This window comes from Panthera tigris, chromosome D2 (assembly GCF_018350195.1).
Source record: "Panthera tigris isolate Pti1 chromosome D2, P.tigris_Pti1_mat1.1, whole genome shotgun sequence".
NCBI lineage: Eukaryota > Metazoa > Chordata > Mammalia > Carnivora > Felidae > Panthera > Panthera tigris.
The window spans coordinates 59,286,610-59,312,596 of NC_056670.1; the positions used below are offsets into that span (position 1 = coordinate 59,286,610).

The 25,987-nt window shown below is 50.5% G+C and overlaps 2 protein-coding genes across 5 annotated transcripts; one reads left to right on the forward strand and one right to left on the reverse strand.

The window, feature by feature from the left end:
• Window positions 1–327: 327 nt before the first annotated feature.
• Window positions 328–8,401, reverse strand: POLL (DNA polymerase lambda). 3 transcript variants are annotated; one of them, XM_042959755.1, is made up of 9 exons: window positions 8,344–8,401; window positions 7,392–7,525; window positions 6,586–6,880; window positions 6,236–6,398; window positions 5,559–5,876; window positions 4,615–4,788; window positions 3,932–4,060; window positions 1,687–1,855; window positions 328–1,242 (listed from the first exon to the last, which is right to left on the reverse strand). In XM_042959755.1, exons 2-9 carry the CDS (start codon window positions 7,501–7,503, stop codon window positions 878–880), a joined length of 1,725 nt encoding a protein of 574 aa, XP_042815689.1. In that variant the 5' UTR covers window positions 7,504–7,525; window positions 8,344–8,401; the 3' UTR covers window positions 328–877. The 3 variants fall into 3 exon arrangements, with proteins under 3 accessions (XP_042815689.1, XP_042815690.1, XP_042815691.1); XM_042959756.1 differs by having other exon boundaries at window positions 7,392–7,553; window positions 8,344–8,372; XM_042959757.1 differs by lacking the exon at window positions 8,344–8,401 and adding an exon at window positions 8,273–8,291.
• Window positions 8,402–8,444: 43 nt separating this feature from the next.
• Window positions 8,445–25,942, forward strand: DPCD (deleted in primary ciliary dyskinesia homolog (mouse)). Of its 2 annotated transcripts, XM_007080185.2 has the most exons (6): window positions 8,447–8,577; window positions 13,282–13,362; window positions 17,969–18,093; window positions 18,427–18,560; window positions 25,142–25,244; window positions 25,634–25,942. In XM_007080185.2, exons 1-6 carry the CDS (start codon window positions 8,514–8,516, stop codon window positions 25,736–25,738), a joined length of 612 nt encoding a protein of 203 aa, XP_007080247.1. In that variant the 5' UTR covers window positions 8,447–8,513; the 3' UTR covers window positions 25,739–25,942. The 2 variants fall into 2 exon arrangements, with proteins under 2 accessions (XP_042815692.1, XP_007080247.1); XM_042959758.1 differs by lacking the exon at window positions 13,282–13,362 and having other exon boundaries at window positions 8,445–8,577.
• Window positions 25,943–25,987: the final 45 nt, after the last annotated feature.

Here is a 25,987-nt window from a genome sequence, read left to right on the forward strand (position 1 = left end):
TCTGACTGCCTCAGCACTGCTGGTAGCACAAGTCACCAGTTCCTAGTAAGTCTTGTCACCTTTGTTTACGTCCTGATAGCCTGTTCTAGGGCAGGGCCCACAAGAGATGCTAATGCGGAGACAGGCACTCCTAATGCCTGACTCCATGAATTCTCCCTTTTACCCGTCCATCTCTGCCCCCCTTCTGAGCTCAGGAGTGGACTTAAGCCAGCCCTTCTGGAGAGCAGTTAACTTGCCTTTCTGGGCTCCCATTTGGCTCCCATCTCCATCCCTGCCCGGGTTGAAGGCAGGCAGGGACTGCAGCACGTTCACAGACACCAAGCAGGCTGAATGTCAAGTGCACTTTACTGGGCCCCTGGGCCTTCAAATGCTATCCTCCCCAAGCCTGGTCACCCCGTCCCCACACCTCCAGCTGCACAGGAAGCGGGCAAGGGGGAGGGAGGACATGTGAAACGGCTTGTTCTCTTGCTCCAAAGGGTCTTAGGTGATGCTCAGCTACAGCTGCTTGCCCCTCCCCTGCAGCCCCCATCCTGCCCCCAGCAGAGAGACCCTCCTTGGGCAGGGAAGTGGGGGTGTCTGGGCCTTCAGCACAGGAAACTGGCTTCACACCAGCAGCTGTTCTTGCTTAAAATGAGGCGGGGGGGGGGGGGGGGGGGGGAGGGGGAGAGGGGCATGTCCAGAACTCCACCAGAGGCAGTGGGGAGGCAGAAGGCCAGCAGTCTGCTCTTGTTGAGGAGAGGGCTGGACAGAACGTGGGAGCCAGGCTGGCCCTTTCCCTCAGGCCCAGGCTGTTGAAGTAGTGAGGTTCAGCCCACTAAGCCTGGAGACAAGCACTGGATGGCCAGGTGGGGCAGTCCCCCTTCCCCCCAGCCACGGGTCACCAGTCCCGCTCGGCTGGCTCTCGGTAGGGTAGGCCTAAGAGCCTGAAGACATCCTTCTCAGTGGGAGTGGGCAGCACTCGGCCAGGCCCCACCTTGCGGCCTCGGCTGTCCCGGACCACAGCGGTGCTGAGGGCATGCTCTGACAAGCTCATGCTCTTGGTCTTGGCCAGAGCCCGCATGGAGCGGTTGAAGTGGGCAGAGCCAGTGAAGTAGAGCAGGGCACAGGCAAACTCGCTGTAGGGCACAACGATGATGTCCAGTCGTCGGTGCCGCCGCCCCGGCCCTGGGAGCTGGCACACACCCAAGTACTTCTGCTGCTGGCCGTTCTCCTCCTGGCTCACCAGGTCATCCGTCAGGAACCCTGGCGCAACATGGGAAGGCTGCTGGGAGGGCAGGGAGCCAGGCTTGGGCTGCCCCGTCCTCCCAGGTCTCTCCTGTTCATCCCTGGGTCTTCCACTCCCTGCGCGTGAATTTCTTTGCTGGGCAACCTTGCCCTCTCTGCACCTGCCTCCTTAAAACACGCATGGCCATTCCTCCCCATGTCCCCTGCAGTGTCACAGAAAGATGAGATCAAGCAATTAACCTGCGGGCAGTATTGAGCACCTATTACTAAGTGGAGGGGTGGTGGACAGTTTCATCTCTGCCCTGAACTGGCTCTGGCCACAAGGGAGAGGTGGCACTCTCACGAAGCCACCCTCCCCTGCTTCCTGCTGAGAGCTTGCAACTCTGAGGCCCTCCCTCCTGGGGGTCGGCTAGCCTCGCCCTGCCTGGAGCCAACCTGCTCGCCCAGAGATGGAGCTTATACCTTGCTGCCGAAGGCTGTCAAGGAGGCGATTGAAGACGCCCTGGTGAGACCGGCCATCCGGGTGAGTGAGCAGCACATCCACATCACCACAAGTTGCCTTCCCGCGTCGGTAAGAACCACATGCCACACACAGCAGCCCAGGGGTGAAAGCCTGAGCTGATTCCCGGACCTGAGAAAGAGCAGAGGGGCAGGGGGGAGGGCCTGTGGGCCTCAAGCCCTGCAAGGAGTTCGTCCCCCTTGACAGCACAAGAGCCTTCCCCGACCCAGGAGCCCACACTTCCGGCTTATGCCCCGAACCAATCCCTGGTCGCATCACACGAGCCTGAGGGAAAGACTAAAGGAGGAGATGTCAGAGATCTACCCTGGGGAATGGCAGTTCTCCAGCTTCCCTAGGACAGAAGAGAAAACCTCGTGCTCATACCACCAGAGGCGGCCTGAAGAGGGATCTAAGAGGTGTATGCTCTGATTCTGAGGAAAGACACTGATCTTTCCTCCTGGAGCTCTTTAAAAGCGGAGAGACACCCCTTCTCTTGGCCTCGGCCCCAAACCCTATGCCTGGGTATGTCTGCTTAGGACAAAGGGCCAGGTGCCTGGAAGCCCTCCAAGGCCTGGTATGGATTTGGAGCTTAGAGCAGAGTGTGAGTTGGGGCTTGAGGCTTCATCAGGTGGCTAGCGGGGTGCCCCAGGCTGAGGCCTGGGGGGAAATGGAGCCTAGAAATGCAACCGCACCTATAGTAAAGAAAAAGAAAGAAAGCAAAGAGGGAGGCAATTCTGAGCCAATACTCACACCCTTACTTGGAGGAATGGGCTCGGTGCAGAGGGAATAGAGACAGGGGGCTGTCAGCTGAAGGATCAACCCTCACTGAGAGGAATAAGCCCATTAGCCTCCACCCCAGAGACACTGAAGCCTTTCATATGCAGATGACCTCCACGCCTCTACCCCAGGACACTGAGATTTCTGGGGCCCTGGATACTCCAGCCAGGACACCTCAATTCTCCTGACAGGCATGGCTCTGCTAATCCTCTCAGTCCCTTCTTGAGCCTCCCAAGAGGATGGGAGGAGACCTAGGATGAGTAATCCCATCAAAAACTCCTAAAGCTGGAGCCCTTAAGTGGGGGGAGCAGGCCAGGTGGGAAGCCACTGCTGTTCGAATGGGTTGGGGGCTGGAAGCTCACTGGGACATTCTCTGTGCCTGGACACCGTGGCTGAGTGACGGCGTCATTACTAGCACCAAGGCCTGGTGATGGGTGGACAAAAGGGCCTGTCCATCTATCTTGCGCCAGTCTCATAGTCCCATGGCCTAGTGGCCTGGAGTGGAGCTGGAGGCTAATTTTAACTAAAGTGGGCCAGGGTCTCCACAGAGTCCCTCCGGATCAGAATCTGACTCCAAAGTAGCAAACCTTGCCCACAGCAACCTCCCCATAATCCTGAAGCTGACTGAACAAATGATATATCTAATCCTAAATACACCCTAGTCTCTCTCTAATCTAGGTTTTATACGAATTTACTCTCTAATCCAACGCTAAACCAAACCCTCATGTTGGCCAAATCTTATTTCTAGGACAATGACAAATCTTAACTAAAAGCATCCAATGTTAAGAAAACCCTACTCTTAATTCGGGCCTAACCTTAACTCAACCTAGCTTTTCTCTAACCCCAAACCTAACTGTACTGGCACTGTGCTTCTACACCAACTTTAACCCACACCCTGAACCAGTCTCAGGTTGGTGGGGGGGGGGGGGTGGGGGGGAGCCTTCAGAAGGCCCTTACCTCTGGAAAGAGATAAAAAAAAAAAAAAACAACTTTGTACATTTGTACAAATTTTGGAGAGAAAAGAGTCTATAGTTTTCATCGGGTTCTCAGAAAAGTTTGTAAATCAAAAAACATTAAGTACCTCTGCCCTGACCCAGACCTGGCCCAGTTCAAACCCCAATATCCTCAAGTAGTTCTGACCATATTCCACCTCTAATCCAGCCCAAACGTTAACCCAGTCCTAACATCATTCTAGCATCTCTGCCAATGTTCACTCTACCCTAATCCAGAGACCTGGTGTTGCAGCCCTTCCCTACCAAAGCCACCCTCCCCTCCAGCTTCAGTCTCAACTTGCCCTTTCCTCACTGGTCCCAACCTCTGCTGTTCCACAGCTTCTTCTGACTTCCCGGCTGAGGGATCAGGTGTTCCTGACTTTGAGCCAGGCCATGAGCTTATAGCAAGGCTCCTCACTGCTCTGGGGCACCTGCTTACTGTCTGTTCAATCTCTGCAGCCTCCTCCCTGGGTATGCGTTCCAGAAAGTCATCATAATGCTTCAGGCCAATGGTCTGCTGGGTAGTCAGGGAGGCCTGGCTGCGGATGTCTTCTAGGGTCCGGAAACCCTGGAAAAAAGAAGCCAGATGAGGAGGCTGTGAGCAGCCAGGACCAATGGAGAGGCAGTGAGTGGGCACATACACAAGGCTACCATCACCCCCAAACTCCAAGGAAGGTTTGAGGTAGGACCAACCCCAGGAGTGGTTGGGTCTCTAATCAGTGGGACTCAAGAAAGGTAGGGAGCACAGGAGACACACCCCAATCCAGCCCTGCCACAACCCTAAAATAATGGTTCATGAATCCATCGGTCTGGGGGATTCCGGGCATGGCCAGATTGGGGAACCATTGATCTGGATACTCAGCCCTGAGTCCTGGTCTTCTCAGGAAGGCCCTTGCTGGTCTGGGAGACAGAGAAACATGCTTCTTATCTCTGCCTACACAACAGATTAATGCCTCAAGGCTACCAAGCAACAGGGCAGTTCTGGAAGCCAGGAGACCTAATCCCCTTGAAAAGTGGTCTCACTATAGTCTGGGTTCATTCCCATCAGAGTACAGGGTATGAGAACTGTGGGGCAGGACCTCTGAGAAAGAGCAAAACTGAAGTAGGTGCAGGGACAGGTACCTGCTGGTACCACATCTGGGCAGTCTTAGCTCCAGCTCCCCAGATGTTGGAGAAGAGCTCCAAGACAGGCACGCTCTCACTGATATGGTCCAGCTTCCGCAGATGCCCGCTTTCCAGGATCTCTACGATTTTCTCGGCCATCCGCTTTCCAATCCCGGGGATACTGAAGGCTTCCTGGGGAGGAGGAGGCAGAGGTAGAAAAGAAGAATGAGAAGACGGCAGGTGCGGAGCCAGTGGTAGGCTAGCAGACTCCTTCAGCAGGTATCTGAGTGAAGGCCAACCTGGCTAGTTGGCAACTGATGGCTGTGTAAAGCCTGGGCACAACTGAAGATGAGAAGTTAGGATAGAATGGGCTGGGAAACTTGTCTTTTGGTTCTCAGAGGGATGGAGGCGAGCACAGGAAGTAGAGAAAAAGGCAGTAGTGACGATCCTAGTCACCATTGCCCTCGCAACAGTGAGGGCAGACATTTACTGAGGTCTTACTGCGTATCGGGCCTTACTGCACTGCACGACAGCGAGCATCTCATTTGGTCCTCATGGGAACACCTGAGTTTCTCACTCTTCTTACTTAGTTCCTTTTCCTTGCTCTAAGGGTTTAAGTAACTTGTCTGGAATCACACAGCGAATGATGGGAACCAGAATTCAAACTCTGGTCTGTTGGCCTCCGGAGTCTAAACTTTTTAAAAACTATTTACTATGGAAAAAATTCCAAAGTAGAACAGTATAATGAGCCCCCAAGTACCTGTCAGCAACTTCTGTAATTATCAAGATTTTGTCAATCGGCTTTCATCCATATCCCCATTTTCTTTTGTGGAAGTCTCAGACATCATAAAATCTTAAGCATTCCACCCAATCCCCCTTGTGACTGGTGCCACCACCAACCTCTGGCCAGTAAACAGAGGGCCCCCCATCTCCCCGCATACCCTGCACTGGCCCCCGGGTACCTGGTAGGAGGTGACAGGCTTGTGGAAGCTCTTGAGGGCATTGATGGCCTTGGCATAGCCCAGGGCCCTCCACTTGTCTCCCTGAACATTGTAGGCTTTGGCCAGCACTTCCAGCTTCTCTGTGATGTGGGGGTTGTGGTTAGTTGTCTTCTGGCTCGAAGACTGTGCACAGACCCACTTATCCAGGCCCTCAGGGGCTGGGCTTGGTTCATCATCTCCCTCAAGGGGTGTGGGGTAGTGGCCACTGATAAGGGCTTCCAGATCAGCTGCGCTAACCTGGTTCTCTTCCCCATCACTGGTTTCATCATCAGAGCCAGGCTTGAGGGGGAAAGAGATGAGACAATAAGTTCACGCCCCCCAAAGAGCTCCTCAAAGGTGGGGTCTGAGCCTCCTAGTCAGACCCAGGAATGAGTCAGACCTGCACCTCCTTAAGTGTGGGGCCACGTTCCACCTGGCTTCCCCCAGTGCTCAGTCCTAGAATTCCCAGTGGTATGTGGTAGATGTGGCCTGGCCAAATGCAGACATGGTGGATGTTGGGAAGAGCCAAATGGCCTCATAAGAAAGAGGTCCTTCCTCTTTCAGGGGTCTAGGACTTTCTGAACCACCACCAGGCCCTGCCTGTTTCTGTGACCTAGTTCCCAGGGGAAGGGAGCTGTGAGGGCTGGGAGGCTCCTGACCTGGGCTTGGGTGCTCAGGGCCTCTTCTGCCCTCTGGGGAGGAGACACAGGCCTCGTGGGAGGAGAGGGAGGAGAGAGGGCTGTCCTGAGCAGAGCCTCATGGGCTCCAGGAGGAGCAGAAAAGTCTTGGTCTGCCTTGCTGACGTGTGGTTGGTCCGGGTACCTGCAGGGATGGTGATGGCAAGTTAAGATCCCAAAGGTCTGGCCCTACCTCTGCTCCTCATACTCTACTTTGAGATCTTGGTTTTCTAATGTGTCCGATTAAGACAATGAAAGTTATTTTTAATAGCCCAAGAGGAGAGCTCAGGATGCTGCCAGAAAACACTGAGGAAAGACTGGAGCCAACCCACCTGTTAGGGATATAGATGCTGAATCCTGCCGTGTCCACCAGCCTCCTCTCCTGCAGGCACAGGCTTAGCCAGGTGGACTTCACCAGCTGAGCGCCCTGGGGCAGCCGGGGCAGTCGAAGGAGGCGGAGGGCTCGCTCACAGTCCATGCCTTCATCCACCACAATGTGAGTGACGCCTGGGGCCTGGGCAGAGCATATCTGGCCACCGTGCTGGATAATCTGCTTCTCAAAGAGCTCTGCCCGGGCTCGCCCAATGCCACTGGGCACAACATGGGCCCGCAGGGAGCTCAGCCATTCTGTGTAAGGGACATCCAGATGCCTATTGTCAGATATGATAACTGTCATATATGTCATAACTGTCAGATATGATCCGAATGAACCTTTTACAGTCCTGTGCCCCCAAACAATCATTTTTCTTCCATCTAGACAGCCAGCCTTCTGGGGAATTCTGCCACAAACATACAGTTAATTTTCCCATGGACCATCACTTGATGTAAGGGGCAAGGATTTTGATATGTCGTGTTCCCTCATGTAATCTAGAACAGTGTCTAGCACATTGTAGGTATCTTATATATCACTTCATTTGTTTATTTATTCTTTCAACAAGTATTAATAGACACCTACTATTAATAGACAGAGCAAGTGGCCTGTCAAAGACTGGGGCCCAAGCCTTGTGCAAGGGAGATACAAACCAACCTGTAGTCCGTGGGTGGGCAGAATCAGCTCTAATATCCAAGTCTAGACATGAGCAACATAGGAATCCTAAGGGTTCAAGTACATGAGGGTTCTGAGGGTGAGTCTGCTCACCTTCTGCTTCTCCATCTTCTTGCTTGGGAATCTTTGCAAGTGCTTTTGATGATGGATCGGTGTGAATTTTCTTCCGCTTGGGAAATGCCTTCAAGATGCCCCTGGGGTCCATTGAGGGATGGCCGGATCCTGGCCTTTAGGTTTTAGATTTGATCAGGGCAACTATCACGTGGAAACCCAGAATTGAGGTTACCCAACCCTTTGCCTACGGAGGTGGTGTCTCTAATGACCAGGGTTTGGGGGCAGTAGCCCAGTTCCTTGGGGTATCTCAAACCCAACTGAACTTGAGCCTAGCACTCACCAGCCTTTCAATGTCAGAGTACTGGGGAAAATAAAGGGAAGGATGGGACTATTAAGGAACTTCTGAGTGGTACAAAATGATATTCCTCGGAGGGGTTGCTCTAAAGATTCAGCGCAGTGTCTGCCCTGCTGCATCCCACTTTGAAAGGGCTCTACCAACAGGAGATGCTAGGCTAGGAAATGGAGCTACATCTTTACTTGGGCTCCCAAGAGGATTGACGGACTGGGGGGAATCTGCATATAAACCCCACATGATCTTTCTCTACCCCATCACAGACCCGCATAGGAAACCCTGGGAGAGCAGGGTGTTAGGGAGGCGGGGGAACGCCCTACACCTGCCCTGGTCGCGGACCTCCCGTCACGGGGGTGCTCAGCCCCGCAGGTGCGGGGAGACAGGGCAAGGCAGCAGCAGGTGTGGGGCGCCTTCCGAGACTAGAGGAGTCGCGGCCTCACAGCTGGGGGTGGAGACGACAGGCAGCTGTGGGGCACCCGCCGCGAGCGCAGCTGGCGCGCGCCAGGCACTCCCAGCTGGAGGCCAGAGGAGGGCTGGAGTGTCGGCACCCTGACCTAAGGACCCCTACCCATTGCAGTGATTCGGTCCCAGGTGGGGTCAACTTCAGGCCCCGCGGGTGGGCTGGAGTAAACCACTTACCAGGGCAGCCAATGAGAGCAGACGAAGGGCGTGGTGGGTGGGAAGTCGGGGGCCGGAGGGGGTGGGGGGGAGGGTAAATGCTCAGAACATCTTCCGGGTCAGCCGGAAGTGACCGTAGGTGGAATGGTTGCCATGGCAGCGGCCGGGGCGCTTGGCTGGGCGCAGGGAAGATGGCGGTAACCGGTTGGTTGGAGAGTCTCCGGACCGCCGAGAAGACGGCGCTGCTGCAGGACGGTAACTCGAGACCCCTCACGAGCTCCCTAGTCCTTTTCCCCCAGGGTCCAACCCTCCGCGCTGGCACCTCCGCGAAGGGCCTCAGCCTGGGACGGTCGAGCTGGAAGGGCCGCGGCCGCCAGACAGGCCCAGTCCCTCATTGGCAGATGAGAAAACTGAGGCCCAAAGAGATGACGTGACTGGAACACGCGTCTCTGGACATCTCCTAGTTTCCTCCACACCACTTCGCCCAGCTCTGAATTGTGTTACTAATAAATAAGTTCCTTCACATTCGTTATGGCATTTGCTCCCTACAGCTGCCCGAGAGGCTGTTAATTTTCCACCCCATTTTGTAGAAGAGGAAGCTGAAATCCAAGAGTGTTTGAGACCAGCCCTAGCCCTCCCCACCCCGTCCAGTCAGCGCGGGTTCTGTTACTGAACGCAGCCTGGTGTCAGGAAGAGGCGGGAGACCTAGGATCTAGTTACCACTCTGGCGTTAAATCACAGCCTCTTTACTTGCTTGGACCTCGTTTTCCGTATCTGTAAAATGAGCTGGATGGGCTACCTCTGAGGTCCTTTTCAGCTGTAATATGTTTATAAGTGAACTTCTAAATGTTTTTTCTGTAGGGAAAACAGAGCAAGGGCCCCAGGACTGTGCCTGGAAAAGGTGGGCATAGGGGTATGGAGTCTTGACTTTCTCTCACCCTAGGATTGGCGGATATAGGACCCCCAGTGCTTCAGAGCCCTTTCCTGGACCCACTTGGCAGCCAGAATGAATTAGATCTGAATTTTTGTAGCTTTTAGGATACCAGTAGAGGCGCACATCTGTAGGCAGAGGCTAATCAGGGAAGCATGTAAATTAAAACCACCTGCTCATTTGCTCGTTCATTCACGCCGCATTTAGGGAGGCTTTTACTATGTGCTGAGGTATGTACTAGAGCAGAGAGGGGAAAAAATGTAAATAAATGAGAGTGTGTGTTAAATAGAAGTTGGAATCTTTTATAAAGTGCTATGAGAGCACAAAGGGGGGAATGATCGTTTCTTTGAAAGAAGACCTGACAGAAGAGGTGATGTTAATACGTCCTAAAGAATTAATATGTGTTTGCTAAGTGGAGAAGAGGGGATGGCTGTACCAGGAGGAATGACTCACATGTAAAGAAAGGTGTGGCAGTGTGAGAGTATATGCCTCATTAATAGGGGAACGACAGAACATTCAGGGAGGCCGAAGCACTCACCCAGTCAGAACAACCCCCACCCCCCCACACACACACACCCACACCTTGTCAGGTGCTAGGATGCAAGGGTGAATAAAAGTGCTCTTTTCTCAAGGAGCAGTGAGGAGAAATGGTGGGGCATGAAGAGGGAATTTAGATAAATTGGAGTATGTTGTGGTAGATCTCCTATGCCGAGCTAAAGATTTTGGACATTATTTCATACAGCAGTGGTTTTGGTTTTATTTTAAAAACTAGATATGGGGCGCCCGGGTGGCTGAGTTGGTTAAGCGTCCGACTTCGGCTTAAGTCATGATCTCACGGTTTGTGGGTTCAAGCCCCCGGTTGGGCTCTGTGCTGATGGCTCAGAGCCTGGAGGCTGCTTCAGATTCTGTGTCTCCCTCTCTCTCTCTGCCCCTACCCCCCCCCCCCACCATGCTGTGTCTGTGTCTCTCTCTGTCTCAAAAGAAATAAACAGATAACATAGATTTTACCATTTTAACCATGTTTAAGGATACAGTTCTGTGGCATGAAGTATATTCATGTTATGGTACAGTCATCCATCCATCTTTAGAACTTTTTCATCTTCTTCAACTGAAACTCTGTACCTGTCAAAAACTAATTCCCCCATTCCACTTCCACTTGTTGCTTCCACTTGTTTAGCTATTGTGAATATTACTACTGTGAACATGGGTATACAAATACTTGTTTGAGTGTCTGCTTTCACCTCCTTTGGTCACAGGACAGTATCTAAACAAATATTTCATCATCTAGGATTTTGTTTTTTTGTTAGTAACATCACAAAAAAAGTACAGATAATTATATAATCTTTGGGTAAGGGAGGATATTCTAAGCACAACTCCTGGGTAGGAAAAAAATAGTTGGCTATAATAAAAATTAAACAATCGTTTGGGAACACCCACTTTATTTTTTTTTTTAATTTTTTTAACGTTTATTTATTTTTGAGACAGAGCATGAACAGGGGAGGAGCAGAGAGAGAGGGAGACACAGAACCTGAAACCGGCTCCAGGCTCTGAGCCGTCAGCACAGAGCCCGAACCGGGGCTCGAACCCACGGACCATGAGATCATGACCTGAGGCGAAGTCGGACGCTTAACCGACCGAGCCACCCAGGCGCCCCTGGGAACACCCACTTTAAACAAAGTTAAGGGGCGCCTGGGTGGCTCAGTCGGTTGAGCATCCGACTTCAGCTCAGGTCACGATCTCGCGGTCCGTGAGTTCGAGCCCCGCGTCAGGCTCTGGGCTGATGGCTCAGAGCCTGGAGCCTGCTTCCGATTCTGTGTCTCCCTCTCTCTCTCTGCCCCTCCCCCGTTCATGCTCTGTCTCTCTCTGTCTCAAAAATAAATAAATGTTAAAAAAAAATGTAAACAAAGTTAAAAGGCAATTGAAACAGAATATTTGAAACATATATGATTCAGGGTTAATATAAAGTTCAATCAGATCAGTAAAAAAAAGATGAATACCCAAATAAAATAAGCTAAGACCTAAACAGGTAATTCACTAGAAACGACCAATAAACCCTTGGAACAGTGTTCAACCTTACAAATATTTAAAGCTATGCACATTCTCCTAGTATGTTATTAGAGCATGGATTTTGGCCTCAAATGAGCTTAAGTCCAGGTCTGTCATTTCACAGCTTTATGAGATTGGACAAGGTGTATGACCCTTATGCCTCAATTTCCCTCATTTATGAAACACATAGTGGGGGCACATAGGGTCACTGTGAGAATCAAATGCGATGAAACATGTAAAGTGCCGGCGACTAGCAAGCACTGCACCCTGCCTGGACTCAAGATGGACTCCAGGGGGAGAAGAGGGTCAGGCCACACCCTCAGCTACTCACAGGCAGCACCTTGTACCCCACTCCTGACAGGAAAACCCTTTCCAGCTCTATGAGCCATCCAGATGATTGAGGGCACTATAACCTAGGGGCATGCTAAGAGGCTCTGCAAATTTGGGGGTGAGTTTCCCCAGAATACAAGTTAGGAGTGACTTAAGGGAACTGTGTCCAGAGGAGTGAATTAGATGGGAAAAGGCTTGGTAGATCAGATAGTGACTCCTTTAGCTGCTCAAGGTCCCTGGGGCTCCTATTCATCAAGTGTAGGTTGGGTACCTGTCCCCTGTTATTAGGCTCACTAAGGAACCTACTTCTATCAGCTTATGACTATTATATAGGTGGAAGAGTTGGGCTAGGAGACTCTCCTGGATTCTTGAATTCTTTTTTTTTTTTTTTAATGTTTGTTTATTTTGAGAGAGAGAATGTGAGTGGGAGAGGGGCAGAGAGAGAAGGAGACAGAGGATCTGAAGTGGGCTCCCTGCTGACAGCAGAGAGCCCTCATGTGGGGCTCAAATTCATGAACCTCGAGATCATGACCTGAGCTGAAGTTGGATGCTTAACCTACTTAGCCACCCAGGCACCCATGGGTTCTTGCATTCTTTCAATGAAAGTTGAATCAGTGTTCATTTATTCTTTCAATTAATATTTAGTTGAGCTCCTGGTATATCCCAGGTACTATGCTTGATGTTAGGGAAACCATAGGCAAGAGGGATGAAACCTATCTGATAGAGACAGGCAGTAATCAAAGAATCACACAAATGTAAATCATAACCAAGGTAAATACCATGAAGAAAACATATAAGGACGAACATTATGTGGCTGTGTGCTAGGAATGGCCTAGAGGTGTGTAGAAGGCAGAGCAATGGCATGGCTAGAAGGAGTGCTTGGTCAGGAAACCCACTTAAATATTCTGAGCACATAGGCTTGGTTTTGTTTGTTTGTTTGTTTTTAATTTTTTTTAATGTTTATTTATTTTGAGGGAGAGAGACAGAGTGTGAACAGGGGACGGTCAGAGAGAGAGGGAGATACAGAATCTGAAGAAGGCTCCAGGCTCCGAGCCGACAGCACAGAGCCCGATGCGGGGCTCGAACTCGTGAACCACGAGATCATGACCTGAGCCAAAGTTAGACGCTTAACCAACTGAGCCACCCAGACGCCCCCACATAGGCTTGGTTTTAAGAACTGAGGAGAAAAAGATAAATGTGGCACTGTTCCTGGGGAGACAGGATGCTTTTTTTAAAAAGTATACTATGTGATAAATGCTCCACTACGGATATGAATAGAATATTAGGGAGGCACAAACAAATAAGGAAGTGATGCATTTTGCCAAGGTGGCTGAAGACTTCCCAGTGGAGTGACATTTGAGTTGGATTTTGAAGGCTGAGGAGTTCAACAGATGAAAAGGATGGAGCTTTGCTGGTAGAGGGAACAGCAGAGCAAAGACACATTCAGAGAAAGCCGCGGAAAGGAAATACATCCCCATACATGTCTTAAAGTAATGGTGGGCAATGGTTGGCAAGGAGTTCATGGAGCTCTGGAAGGGTTTCTCATGTCCAAGCCCAAGGCTGTTGGTGTTTCCCAGGTAGATCCCTTGATGTGCAAGGTGCAAGGCAAGAAGCAGCTTGGGGGTAAGCGACTCTCTCTACTTTGTGCATAGGGAGAAGGAAGGTGCACTATTTGTTCCCAGATGGAAAGGAAATGGCCGAAGAATACGATGAGAAGTCAGGCGAACTACTTGGTAAGTGACAAGGGCTCCCAGTGGGCCCTTAGGAACACTTGGGGTGACCTAGCACAGGTAAACACTTCCAACCTGAGGCAAGATTGTTCCTGAGAATGATGTGATGTCAGGGCTGGACACCAGAGGTGGAGTGGGTGTCTGCTGGACTAGTCAACTCCACCTGACCCCCAGACAAATGAGAGCATAAGTCTCCTGTAGGGAAACTGTCGGTGACAACTATATAGGGAAGACAGAACCGAAAGTGAGCCTTTTACAGGCTGAGTGAGTAGAGGTAAGGGCAGGCTTTAACTGTAGTTGTTTTGTTTGTTTTCTGAAGCCACATCAGGAGCAAGCCAGCATCAGAGGCAGCAGCTACTCATGTGGCCACAGAGGTGGCACTGTGAAATCTGACCCTTACCTTGGAGAATGCCTGAATCAAAAGGGGTTGGGAGTAGAAATGGGGATTTTGCAGCATTGTTGTTTTCATTCCTGCAACTGTTTTCCTCTAAGACTAGGCTCACGAATAGGGGCTCCAGCTCAGATTTCTGGGAAGTATTTGGTTTGTTCATCCTCTGTGCCCAGGTATGCACATCAGCATTAACTGACTTCCCAGAGCTAGGTAGCTGCTTCTTTGACCCAGGGCCTGAGGCTGTCAGCAGAGGGAGTTGGTCTCTTTATTAAGTTCCACCTGAAATGCTAAGACCAGTGATGGAATCATGGGTTGGGTTATTTTCTTGACTTTAATTTCTTCCTGGGCCTGATCGACAGGTAGTATCGACAAGGGAATTTCGTTTTCCCTTTTTCTGACAGCTCATAAATGTTGAGAACCGACAACGTGGATTACACTGGTTTGCATTTTCTTAGTCTCCAGTCTTAAAATGTGTGTCCTGCGCATGTTCAGTCACAGAGTGAAGTGTTGATCCCTCCTTATTATGAGCTGCTTGGGCTCCAGTCCCAATTGGTTTAGTCTGGTGCTATTAAAAATCTTGATGTGTTTAGCATATGACACTGATTTGGTGGAAACCAATACAGTAGTAATATCCTTACAATGCATTGTAATTTATAGCGCTCCCAGGGGGTGACAGCCTTGGAATGCCTAACAGGGGCGAGCTTATGAAAGCAGAGGTCACGTGGGCTAACCACCACCATTGCCAGGCCAGAGACTAGCTGGAGTTACTCTCCCCCAGCCCCCAGCACCACCTCTCTCTGCTACTCAGAGCAAATAAAACAGCTGTAGCTGCTGTGGCCATAAAAACAGGCAAACAAATAACCCCAGGCCTCTTAGTTGTGCTTGGACGTGACGTTAAAATGGAAAACAAGTTTAGGTGCCTTCATCTGTAGCATCCCACGTTAACCTGTCACTTCTCCTCTTGGCGGGTAGGGAATAGACAGTGGCCTACAAACTCCTTTTTTCTTAGAAGCAGAAATGGAGATTGAGAGGAGAACATTGTTTGGCTGAAGTTTACCTAATAATGGTATTAATACCATCACTTTTATCGGGCACCATGCTAAGTGCTTTACGTGAGTTATCTCACTGAATCATCCTCATGACCACCTGATGAGGTGTGCGCTGTTGTCCTCTTTTACAGTCAGAAAAAAACGGAGCCTCTAAGAGGTTAAGCACCTTGCTCGGAATTCCATAGCTGGTTAGTTTCTGGGTTAGGATTTAAGCCTGAGTCTGCCTGGTTAAGAGCCCATGCTTTAATCCACAATAACATAGTATTGGGAGTTGAGGATATTTAATCCTGCTTTCTTTTCTTCTTACTAAATTTTGTTTTCCCCAGAATGACCGGAGTAGGGGCTGGTAGGAGCAGAACAGAGATGGACAGACAGGAACACCCCATTCAAACCACTGGGCCCTTTTTGAACAGCCGATCCTTTTCTTACCCATCTCCAGCCACTCCACCTTACCCCTGCCAGCTGCAAAATACTGTTTATTATTCATTTTTAAGTATAAACAATCTCAGGGCCTGAACTAACATCAGCTTGAGCACTCTATGAAGTAAAATATGGACAGGGTTATTATAGCCATAAATGGGAATTGTTTCCATTTTTCCAGCTAACTATACAAATTTGATAATTGGATAAACTGGTTTTCTGTTAGAAGAATGCAGAAAGTAATTTGCCAATAGTGCATCTGTGTAAGATAGAGTTCTTCCAGTCGGTGTTAATAAGCATAGTAGTGTCATATTTTTTTCAACCCTCTCAATGCTATTCATTCCCACCCCGCACAATGCGTGCTGTATGTAGTCATAGAGGAAAAACCTGAAGGGCCCCATAACAATGATCGGAACATCAAACCAGCCCCAGAAGAACACAGCATGTCCAGGGGGGCAGAGGCTGAAGGGCAGGCCATCCCCCAGCGATTACATTTGGATTACCGGCTTAATCTGCTTTGGTATTTGACCGCCAGCCTAACCACCCCAGGCTGCATTTGGAGGATATTGAGCACTTTCATCCCCAAGCACTTCACCGGCTTTATAAATGACCCACTCGATTCCCTTCAGCCTCCTCAGGGATGGGACGTGGCAGCTGTTTAATAGCCACAGAGCAATGTTGCAGTGTTTTAGGGCAGAAAAGAAGAATCCTGCATCCAGTTTAAGCTGCAGGGAGTATTTAGGAAAGGGGAATGTAATTATCCATATTGGAAGCGGGCCAAAGCTTGGAGCTTTGGGGAAAGAGGCCTTTAGGACCTCTACTTTCCAGCCCACCTGAAAGACGGGGCTCCCTTTCAGCTGTCTAGGACATCAGCCCGCTTCCTGCTGATTTAGGAAAAAGCCCCCAGGCACTGCCTCCTTCATCTATTCCCTATCAGACCCTGTAGGGTCATTGACAGTCTCCTTTCCAAGGACTGGCCCTGGCTCAGCTGGGAAGATAGGACAGCGTCCCAGGGAGCTACCTTGCACACACTAGTTTGAGTTTAACATATAATCAAATCAGAGTGACAGCAGGTGGAAACAGTCCTCTGTTGCCGCAGGAACTGTCCTTGAGTTCAGGAACAAAGACAGGACAAGAAAGATGAGACAAAGTGTGTATTTGCACGCGTGCATTCATGCCCATGTACATGGGGAAAATAACAAGGACTCCACCAAAACTGTTTATTGGCTCTTGTCTCATAAAGGAATGAGTAGGAAGACCTTCTTCTACATCCTAGCAAAGAATTTAATCCCAAGGTGTCTTTAAAAAAAAAAAGAAAGAAAACGGTGAGACAGCCAGAAGGCTGGCTTCCAGTTAAGCGATGTATTACATGAATAGATTTGGATACACTCCCGGTCACAGCCCATTCACTTAAGAGAGTAGAAGTATTTGTGGAAAAAAAAAAAAAAAAAAAGTTGCCTATAAAGCATATTTCCAAGTTTTACTCTTCCTTATTAATTTTCATTATAAACTTGGAAATGTGTTTCTAGGGAGAATTTTTGGCCCTAAGACATAATAAAATCACACTGCAGAATGCAGCAGACCTTATAAAAGCACATATTCAAGGGAAAATTCTAATTTTACAGCACACTTTTGTGTTCAGCTTGCGTGCCTTACTTGGAGCAGGGAGGGTGTTTGGGTTTGACACGGCCGCTCAAAAGGTCTCAAACCCATCCTGAGAATCAAGACGGCAGGTCTCACCACCCCCCAGTCCAGAAACAGGAGCGGACAGGAGTAACTTCGGCAGAAAACCAGGGACTTTTTGAGTTGTTTAGCTCCATACGACGCTTCAGGAAGCCTGCTGGCCTTTAGCACCACTTAAGCTGGCCAAGGACCCCGGTGCAGCAGGAAGGGGAAGGAGCCCCTGCGTTAGAGCTCGGGAAGGCACCCCTGCAGGGATGGGCTCAGGGGCTGCACCATGACGACATGGATGAGTGGGCTTCCTGAAAGTCCTGGCAGGGGGCTTCAGGTAATGTCCACCAAGCTAGTCTTTTCACTTATGATTTCCATACCGTATGCGCCTTACTTGGAAAAAAAAAAAAAAAAAAAACCACTTATGTAAATATGTGGGTTGTGAAACAAGGTAAAATAGAAATGATTGATTGCATTATAAAAGGGTGATCCTGCTCTCCAAAAGATTTCACATTAGATCTTCTACAAATAATGCATTTAAAATATGGCACGTGCCTAAAATTTTGTTTAAATACAACTTGGGCTGTTGTTGTAAGCCAGGTATACCTGAAATGAGTGAATTTCTATATTGGACTTTCTGAATCAGGAGACAAATCTGTCAGCTTTCACCCTCTTAATTTTTCCTTTGCACATTTGTAGAGGGAAAAAGTACGTCTCAACTCACACTTCTTGGGATCCAAATGTTCCCCGTTACCAGTAGCTACTCTTTTCTTAACCTGCACATCCCTCCCTTACTTGAAATCACACCTGGAGGATTCTTAACTCCACTCAGCTCCTTTCAGAGCTTTGTTTCAATCCCTTTGGTTTGGGTATCCACGATGGGGGCTTTCCAAGTTATCCAAAGCTGACATGCTCTACTGAGTAGTTGGGAGGTCCTGCCTGGGTGTGCAAAGCTGGTGTAAAGGCCTGTCATGCCCACTTTTATCCTCTACCGGTTATCTAATACGATGTCAGTGATTCAGCGGGTAAGAGCGGTCCCTTCCTTCCCTGTAATCCCATTGCTTCCTTCTCTCCTCAGTGAGAAAGTGGCGTGTGAAAAGTACCCTGGGAGCCCTGGGCCAGTGGCAGATTGAGGTGGGAGAGCCAGCACTCCCAGGAGCAGGGAGCCCGGGGCCTGAATTCATCAAGGAAAACAATGCCAATGTATGTCTATCTGTCAGGTGTCTTGGGGAGGCTGGGGTGGGAGTGGGCTGCTGGCTCTTGAAGGCAAACACCATGTCTTCACCTTCTTGTCTCCAGCATACCCACCTGGACACCGCCCTCTAGAAGTGTTTGCTTGAATGAAGTCCCAAAGGGTTTTGGTTTGGTCATCCCAGGAAGAGGGCTCCAGGCCTGGAATGTCACACAGTGGCAGCATCAGAAGGGAGCTATGGAGAGGAGAGGAGGGTCTCCTGTTGTGTGCCCTGGGTAGTGCAGGGAGCCATCCCTTCCCGCCCTCTCCAAGAGCCGTCTTTAAGTTGGATTTGTCTTGTGCAGCCCATCTTCATGCGCAAGGACACCAAGATGAATTTCCAGTGGCGGATTCGAAACCTCCCCTACCCTAAGGATGTCTACAGTGTCTGTGTGGACCACAAAGAGCGCTGCATCGTTGTCAGAACCACCAACAAAAAGTAAGTGGCCTCAGGAGCCTGCCTCGTGTATGAGCACGAGGTGGGGAGGGGTTTGACCTTGGGTTAGGGCTCAGCCCGCTCCCTACCCAAGAGGGAGAGCAGCCTCCTCTTCCAGCTCTGAGGGAGGGAGGAGGGCTGCACTGAAGCCCTGAAGGTGCTGAAAGCTGAAGGGCTTCCTTTCTGCAGGAGCAACTCAAATAAAGTAATCAGCTCCATCAGGGCAGGGAAATTTGAGCAAAAAATGTCTGGTCCGGTACCTGGCACGTACTGGGGTTGAGGAGGGGCTGAGGGAATCACCTGGCTGTTAACTTGTGATCTTAGGTGGTTCTGCTATAAGATTATTAACCTTGACCTCCTGGCTGGATCCAATCCTTGGTGCACTTGGTCTGGTGACAGACATCACTGTCGGGGCTATCAGGGAGCCATGTTTTGGAAGGCACACCCCTCTGAGGTGGCAGTTACAGGACTTCAAAGGACTAGTCTGGGGCAGCACACCTTATCCCTCACGGGATTGAGAGGCAGTAGGCAGGTACTTTGGCCTCCTGGAAGTCTCTTATATTCTGTTTTAGAAGGGGTACTCAACTTCCCTTTGTTTTTCTCATTGTGTTCTGGTGGGAGGGTGGGGGGCGGGTAGGCAAAATGTGGGGTTGAGGGGACAGAAGGTGGCCAAGAAGGAGATTTGATTCAGGCAGGGCTGCTTCTGGGTTGACCATCTTGGAAATGCATTGATGCTGTTTAGATTTCCAGAGCTCTGAGCGGTCACAGGAGCAGAGCCCTGTAATGGGTTGGTCTTGCCCTGGTCCAGAGGGATTGCAGTATAGGAACAACTCCCACGAAATACATTTGGGGCATTAAATTGGAGGGTTTTAGGAGTTACTGGTCCACAGACTGTGAAGCCACCCAGCACGCCTCATGGGTGCTAAGCTTAGGCCACTGGTGCCACCATCCATCCATCCACTGCTTCACGTGCATAAGGAGGACCCAGCTCTTTGTCCTTCTCCTCAGGTGGTGTGGTGCCAACCTCCCCTCCCATCTCCCTCAGGTCTGTAAGGCCCATGGGGAACTAGCAAAGCTCCCAGGCTCCCCCAGTGCAGCCGTGGGTCTGCCCTCTGCTTCTGACCCCCATACCCTCTCACTGTGGCAGGGTTAAGGGGATGGGGAAGGGGTGGAGATGAATGAATTAATTTCAAGATTATTGCTCTACATGCAGCCAGCAGCCCCTGCAGTGGGCCTTGTCTATAAATATAAAGTCATAATAATAAGGGTTTGCGTTTATAAAGCACTTTGAAGCCCTCAGATAAAAGGCAGTTTGTTCCCGTTATTGTTCTCATCATTAACGGGAGTCGGTGCCTAAAGTGGAATTTAGCAATTTCAGACAACAGAGAAATTGCCTTTAGGAAAACAAACTCCGTGCTTCAGCAAGCATTCCCTGGCGTAAGGGGCCCTGGGTCCAAACTGGGAACAAAAGTGCTTCTGATAGCACTTGAATCTGCAGCCTAGCAGTTTGTGGAGCTGGCTGCTGCCTCCCTTTTGTCCCCCAGAGGTCACTGTCGAATACAGATATCAGGCAGAAATGTGATTACCCGGGAGTGAGAGAGGAGAGGCTAGCTAGCTCACCAAAAAATTCATCTGCGGGCAGTTCCGCTGGGTCCCATCTGCTACACAGATCCAGCCATAGGTGGCGCTGTTGGCCAGGAGCAACATGGCTAGAAGCCCGCTCCTGCGCTCAAGGCAGTGGGGAGACATTTTTGAACTGATGGGTGAGGCCAGGTGGGATGGGAGTAGTGCCCCGAGAGGGGCAGGGGTTGGGGAGAGAAGTATGTGAGTGCCCACTTGGGAGGCCACACTGAGCCTCTGGTCCAGTTGCCCTGCCTGGTTCCGACTAGTCTTCCTCAGGTCCTTCTGCCCGAGGTAGGAGAGAAAGGCTGCTAAATCATTAACTGGCTCTTTCTTGAGTCTAGTGGCATTTTCATCTACCAGGAGCAGTCATGTGTCTTATGTCTTTACTACCACTGATTGGACTCGGTGGCTGTTCTTTTGAGCAGGATACTCTCAGCTTTTTCAGGATACTTTAAAAATGTGTTTTCTGGGGCTCCTGGGTGGCTCAGTTGGTTAAGCTTGATTTCGGCTCAGGTCTGATCTCATGGTTCTTGGGTTTGAGTCCCTCATCGAGCTCTGCAGTGACTGTGCGGAAACTGCTTGGGATTCTCTGTCTCCCTCTATCTCTGCTCCTCCCCCACTCTTGATCTCTGTCTCTGTCTCTGTCTCTCTCTCTCTCTCAAAAATAAATAAATTTTTAAAAAGAGAGAATTTTAAAAAGTCTGTTTTTTGATCATCACACCATCTGGTGTTGGGCAGGATACATATTTTTATTCTTGTGTTATATGTTAATAATTATGTCACTGCGTCTATAAAGTCAGCATGATGAACTGACTTGCAAAGGGAAAGTTGGTGACTGTCTGGATGCCCACTCAGGCATCTGCAGTTTCCACCACACTGTGGCATTTCTCTCTGATTTGCTGCCTTCTTTCTCCTGCTGGTTCTGTGCCTGCCCCAGTTCTAATACTCAGGAATGTAGTTCCTACTAAATATCAGAGTTCCTTTGTCCATACCTGCCTTGCCCCTGAAGTACTGGGTTGGCCACTTTTCTGGAAAGAATTGATTCCAGTGTATCATGTCCTTGGCCTCAGATATTAGTGAGGGGTGAATCAAGGAAGAAAGAAAGTGCTTTTCCAGAATCCCAGTGTGGCACCGCCTATTCCTGATAAGGGTGTTTATGCAGAAAGAAGATTCTTAGCCTCAGCCTAGAAGCTGGCAGCTATAAGTGTAATGAACTAGGGCACTGGAGTGGGAAAACATTGGCTTAAATCTGGTCTCTGCCACGTACTAACTATAGTATTTTGGGCAAGGTTTTCTCATGTATCACAGGAGAATACTCCTACCTGCCTCACAGATTGCTTGGGCAATTTGATGAAATCATACGTAGACAAACTTCCAGCACAGTGGCCAACCCGAAGCATGTCTTCAGCAATTCTTTGGGAATTGGGACTTGGCTGATTGGACATTGGTGATGCTAACACGGTGGGAGGTGTTAATGGGCATCACTAGAAAAACAAGGATTCCGTGGTCAAATAAATTCAGGAAACTGAATCAAACAAGTTTCTCTTTGGTAGGACTTCCGACAGCCTTAGTAGGTGAATGTGCATCTTGAGTCTAGGAAGGGCTGCTTCAGGCAGGGATGACTGGTTTGCCTGGAGCTGTGATGTTTAAGAAAGAAGGAAGGTTTGCTTGCTGATTTGCTAAGGGCTGGACTGGCTTGAGGCTCCTGTGGGCCACCCTGGCGAAGCCTGTGTGCCTGTGGGCACGGCCCGTATGACTGTTCACAGCAAAGCCTGCTTCTACTTTCCGCCTCTCTTCAGAGTCTCTTCCTGAAGGCCTGGCATCTTGTGCCCTCTCTCAGTTCCCTGCAAGGGAGAATAGGTTGGGAAAGGACTGGAAATTGGGAAAGGGATACAGTAGGAGAGTGGTGGGGTACCATAGGTCATTTCTGAAATAGCCAAAACGAAGGAGCCATGCTTTCAGCTCAGGGTTGAGAGAGGTAGAGTTGTCCTGTTCTTGTCCTCTGACAGTGACTTAAAGTTTATCTGGTTCAGTGACTAAAGTTCATTCAGCTCCTTTATTTGAGGAAGGAATTTTCAGGAAGACAGTAGGGCCCAGAAGTTAAGGGGCCTGCCTAGGGTCACAGGCTGGGTGGGACCAGGTGCTATCGTGAGAGCCTTTGCTTCCCCGTGTCTTTGGAACACTTCTGACATTCAGAAAGGAGAGCTACTATGTTACAGTGCCCAGAGGACCTGCAGGGTAGTTGGGGCCCAGAGGAGTCCATCCTTGGACAGAGCGAGGAACCTAGCCCAGGGGGTCTATTTCTTTGAGGAGAGGATGTGGAGAGAGGGAGGGTCAGGAGGTTTGGGGAATCATCGCTTGTAATAAGGGCTTCTTCGTGTACCAGTTTTGTGACTCTGGCAAGATACCTAACTGTCCGTATCTCAGTTTTCTCTTCTGTAAAAGAGCATAATAAAAGCGATCAGCCTGAGAGTTGTTTTGAGGATTCAGTGTGTATAGAGCAGTGTGTATCTGGGCTTATTCTGGCCCAGAATAAGCATTTACAAATGTCACTTTTCATCGTGTGACTGAGACTGAAAACAGTAATGGGAGATGGGAACGGGGAGTGTCGTGTGTCCTCCGAAACCCCAGGAACCACTGTGCTGTAAGGGTTTAGCTTTCAGGCAGGGATAGGGCCTTCTTTCTTCTTCCTCCTCAAATCCCCAGCTCACAGCTTAAGGCCTGGGGCACAGTTGATGCCTGAGACATGTTTGCTCCCTCCCTAGGGCTGCCTGAGGCTGAGCATTCTGACTTTTCCAGGAGCACAGTGGGTCCCTCTCTAGTCCAGGTACTGATGAGAAAGTCAAGTGTGGTTCCTTTCAAGGCAAACCCCCAAGGCCAGGGAATGGGGGCAAGAGGGGGGCGGGCTGCCCCGAGGAGAGAAAGCGGACGCCCTGAACCTCCTTGAACACTGCCCGGCAGGGGCCTCTGTGGAAAGCTGTGTAACCTCAGCCAGTAAACTAAATGCACTGGAATAGACTCAAGACCAAGCTGATCCTCCAAACCTCTCTGCCTCCGTGCCCTGGCCTCATGGTGAAAGGTGGGGGGGGGGGGTAGACAGAGAGGAGGCAAGCCACGCACCTCAAGTTTCCTTTGATCTTGTCATTGTCACCATTGAGGCCAAGCTGCCTGGTTTCTTTTTTCAGTCTCGATGTCCCAGCCTGGGGAATGTGCCCCTCTGTCCCCGGCCCCCCCTGGCACAGGACAGGTGGGCAGAAAGGATGTCCCTGTGCCCTGCACAGTAAGGCCTTATACAGGCCCTGCGTGTGCTTGGGCTGCTGCTCCCCCAGTTCTGTTTCTTGTGTATATTTGCAGGGAAGATGTTAACACTTCCTAACAAGCCTTTGTGTTCATCTAATCTCTGCTGTTTAACCTTTGACTCCTCCCTATTATCAGTGTCTGCCACCTTTGCTGGTCAGCCCAAGGGCCCCAGGAAGAGCCCTCAGCCCGGGCTGGCTAGGCAGAGGATGAGGCAGCATTCCACCCCAGTTTGCAGGCAGATGGATCGCCTTTCCCTGGGGCAGAGCTTTGGAAAATAAAGCAAACTTGTGGTGCCATTAGGATCCCCCAGCCCCCACTCCTTTTGAACTGTCAGCCGTTAAGTAAACATTCTTTTCCTGCCGTGGGTCCCAGCACCTTGGCGGGAGCAGAGGACCTGGGAGGAGGGCCCCCCACCCCGGCCCCCAGAGCCTCGGCTAAACTCTGAGGGATTTGGGCAGGAGAGCAGGACAGAAGTGCCGCATTGATGTCAACTCTCTGAGTCCCTGGGGCATCGGGGCTTTTGAAGTGGACTCGGGGTAGCTGTCACCACAAGGGCCAGGCCCCTCGGAAGTATTAAAAGCCCCATCCTCTCCAGGCCCCTCACTTGTTTGTCTGTACCTGCGGGCAGCACTGCCCTTCCCGGCCCACACGGCCTCTGCAGCAGCGGTGATGCCTGGGCGACGGGTATGACAGCCACTGCCGGGGTCTCGGCTACACTTCCATTGAGGAAAAGGCCACACAGGCCTGTTACTAGTGATGAGGTGCTCTGGTGTAATAAGCACCCATGCAGGAGGGAGGAACTTTAATCCTGACTCCACTGACCACTGGCTGTGAAGCCAGGCCAGACAGTTCACCCTTCTGAGCCCGAGTTTCCTCTTCAGTAAAGAAGGTCAAATTTCCTGTAAAACAAAGTCCAGTTGTACACATTATGGGCTAGATGTTGTTCTCTGGGTTTTTTGGTTTTGTTTGTTTTTACTGAAAGGGATCATTAATCTCTGGGCTGACACCTGCAGATGATAGGGACCGTGTGTGAAAATGGAGGAGGGGGTCTCAGGGCCAGCAAAGTAGTCCAAGTGCCAGAGATCCAGCTTCTGAGATGAGTCACATGATTTGTCCTCTTCGAGGTCTCCTTGTCAGTATACTTCTCTCTTAGAGTCAGGCCAGCAGGGCCTTCAAGACCCCAAAAGAGGAAAAAGTAGCTGAGGCGCTCAGTGGAAGTCCCATGTGAATGGCAACTGTTGGTCCCCAGCTTTGGGCCACATCTCTAGATATACTTATTCTGTCCCTTGTTACCATACATGTTCCCATGTTCTTGGGGTGCAGAGGAGGCCTGGCCTGGCCTGCCCGAGCTGTGTATTATAGGAGGCTTCTTCTGCGTATGTTTGGGAGTCCTGAGCCTGAAGCATGGGTGACTCTAATCCCTGGTCCGATCAAGGAACCATGACGGGTCCTGCTTTTCAGCTGCTGGCCTGGCCAGAGGCCTTTCATTCTTTTCTGTCTAGGGCCACTAAGCTCTAACATACCGGTGTCCTGGCTGGCTTCCCTCCTTCCTCTGTGGCTCTGTGGAAGAACTGTGTAGAAACTGCGCCAGAGGTGCCTGCTGCCCAGTTGTTGGGGGTCACCTTGCCGGATGTGCCCGTGACCTCTTGGTGTTTCCACAGGTACTACAAGAAGTTCTCCATTCCTGACCTAGACAGACACCAGCTACCTCTGGATGAGTCCTCGCTGAGCTTTGCTCATGCCAACTGCACGCTGATCATCTCTGTAAGATTCACTCAGACTTCTTGGCCCCTGCGTCCTTTTTTTCCCTGCCCACTTCCCTTCCCATAGGGGCCCCCCGTTCCATCCCAACCCCTGGAGTGTGCTTGTTAGAGTACAGGCACCTCTACTTCAGTGTGGGGAGAGTGGGGTGGGGGCGCTCAGGGAGGGTCTGAGCTTGTAAATCATAGCTGGAAGAGGACAGAGGGTGATGTGGAGGGGTGGAAATCACAGGTCTGGGTGGGGTTTTGGTGGTAGGCTCCTATTCAGCCACGTGACCTTGAACAAAGCCTTCAACCCTATAGGCATCAGTTTCCTCATTTTCAAATAAAGGCATCAGAGCAGGCCCCCCCAACCCCGAGGGGGGATGTGACTGAATTATGTTCCGTCCACAGTACCAGAAGCCAAAGGAGATCCTGGTGGCTGAGGCAGAGCTTCAGAAGGAGCTAAAGAAAGTGAAGACAGCCCACAGCAGTGATGGGGACTGTAAGACCCAGTAGCAGCTCCCCCCAAGCCTACACCTCGGGGGCATGGAGGGGGTGAGACTTTTCCTGTTGGCCCATGAGACTTTGAGGCTTGGGCCTTTCTGGTGCAAGAAAGCTCCTTGCAGGAGCTATCCAGCCTCTGTGAGAACTGGGCCTTGGGGTGCTCTTAGCCCCCACATCATGGTCTTATCTCCTAAGTAAAGTCATTCTGAGTCGTTGCGGGTAGACTGCCCTCTTGTCCACCTCTCCATGCTCCCGTCACCA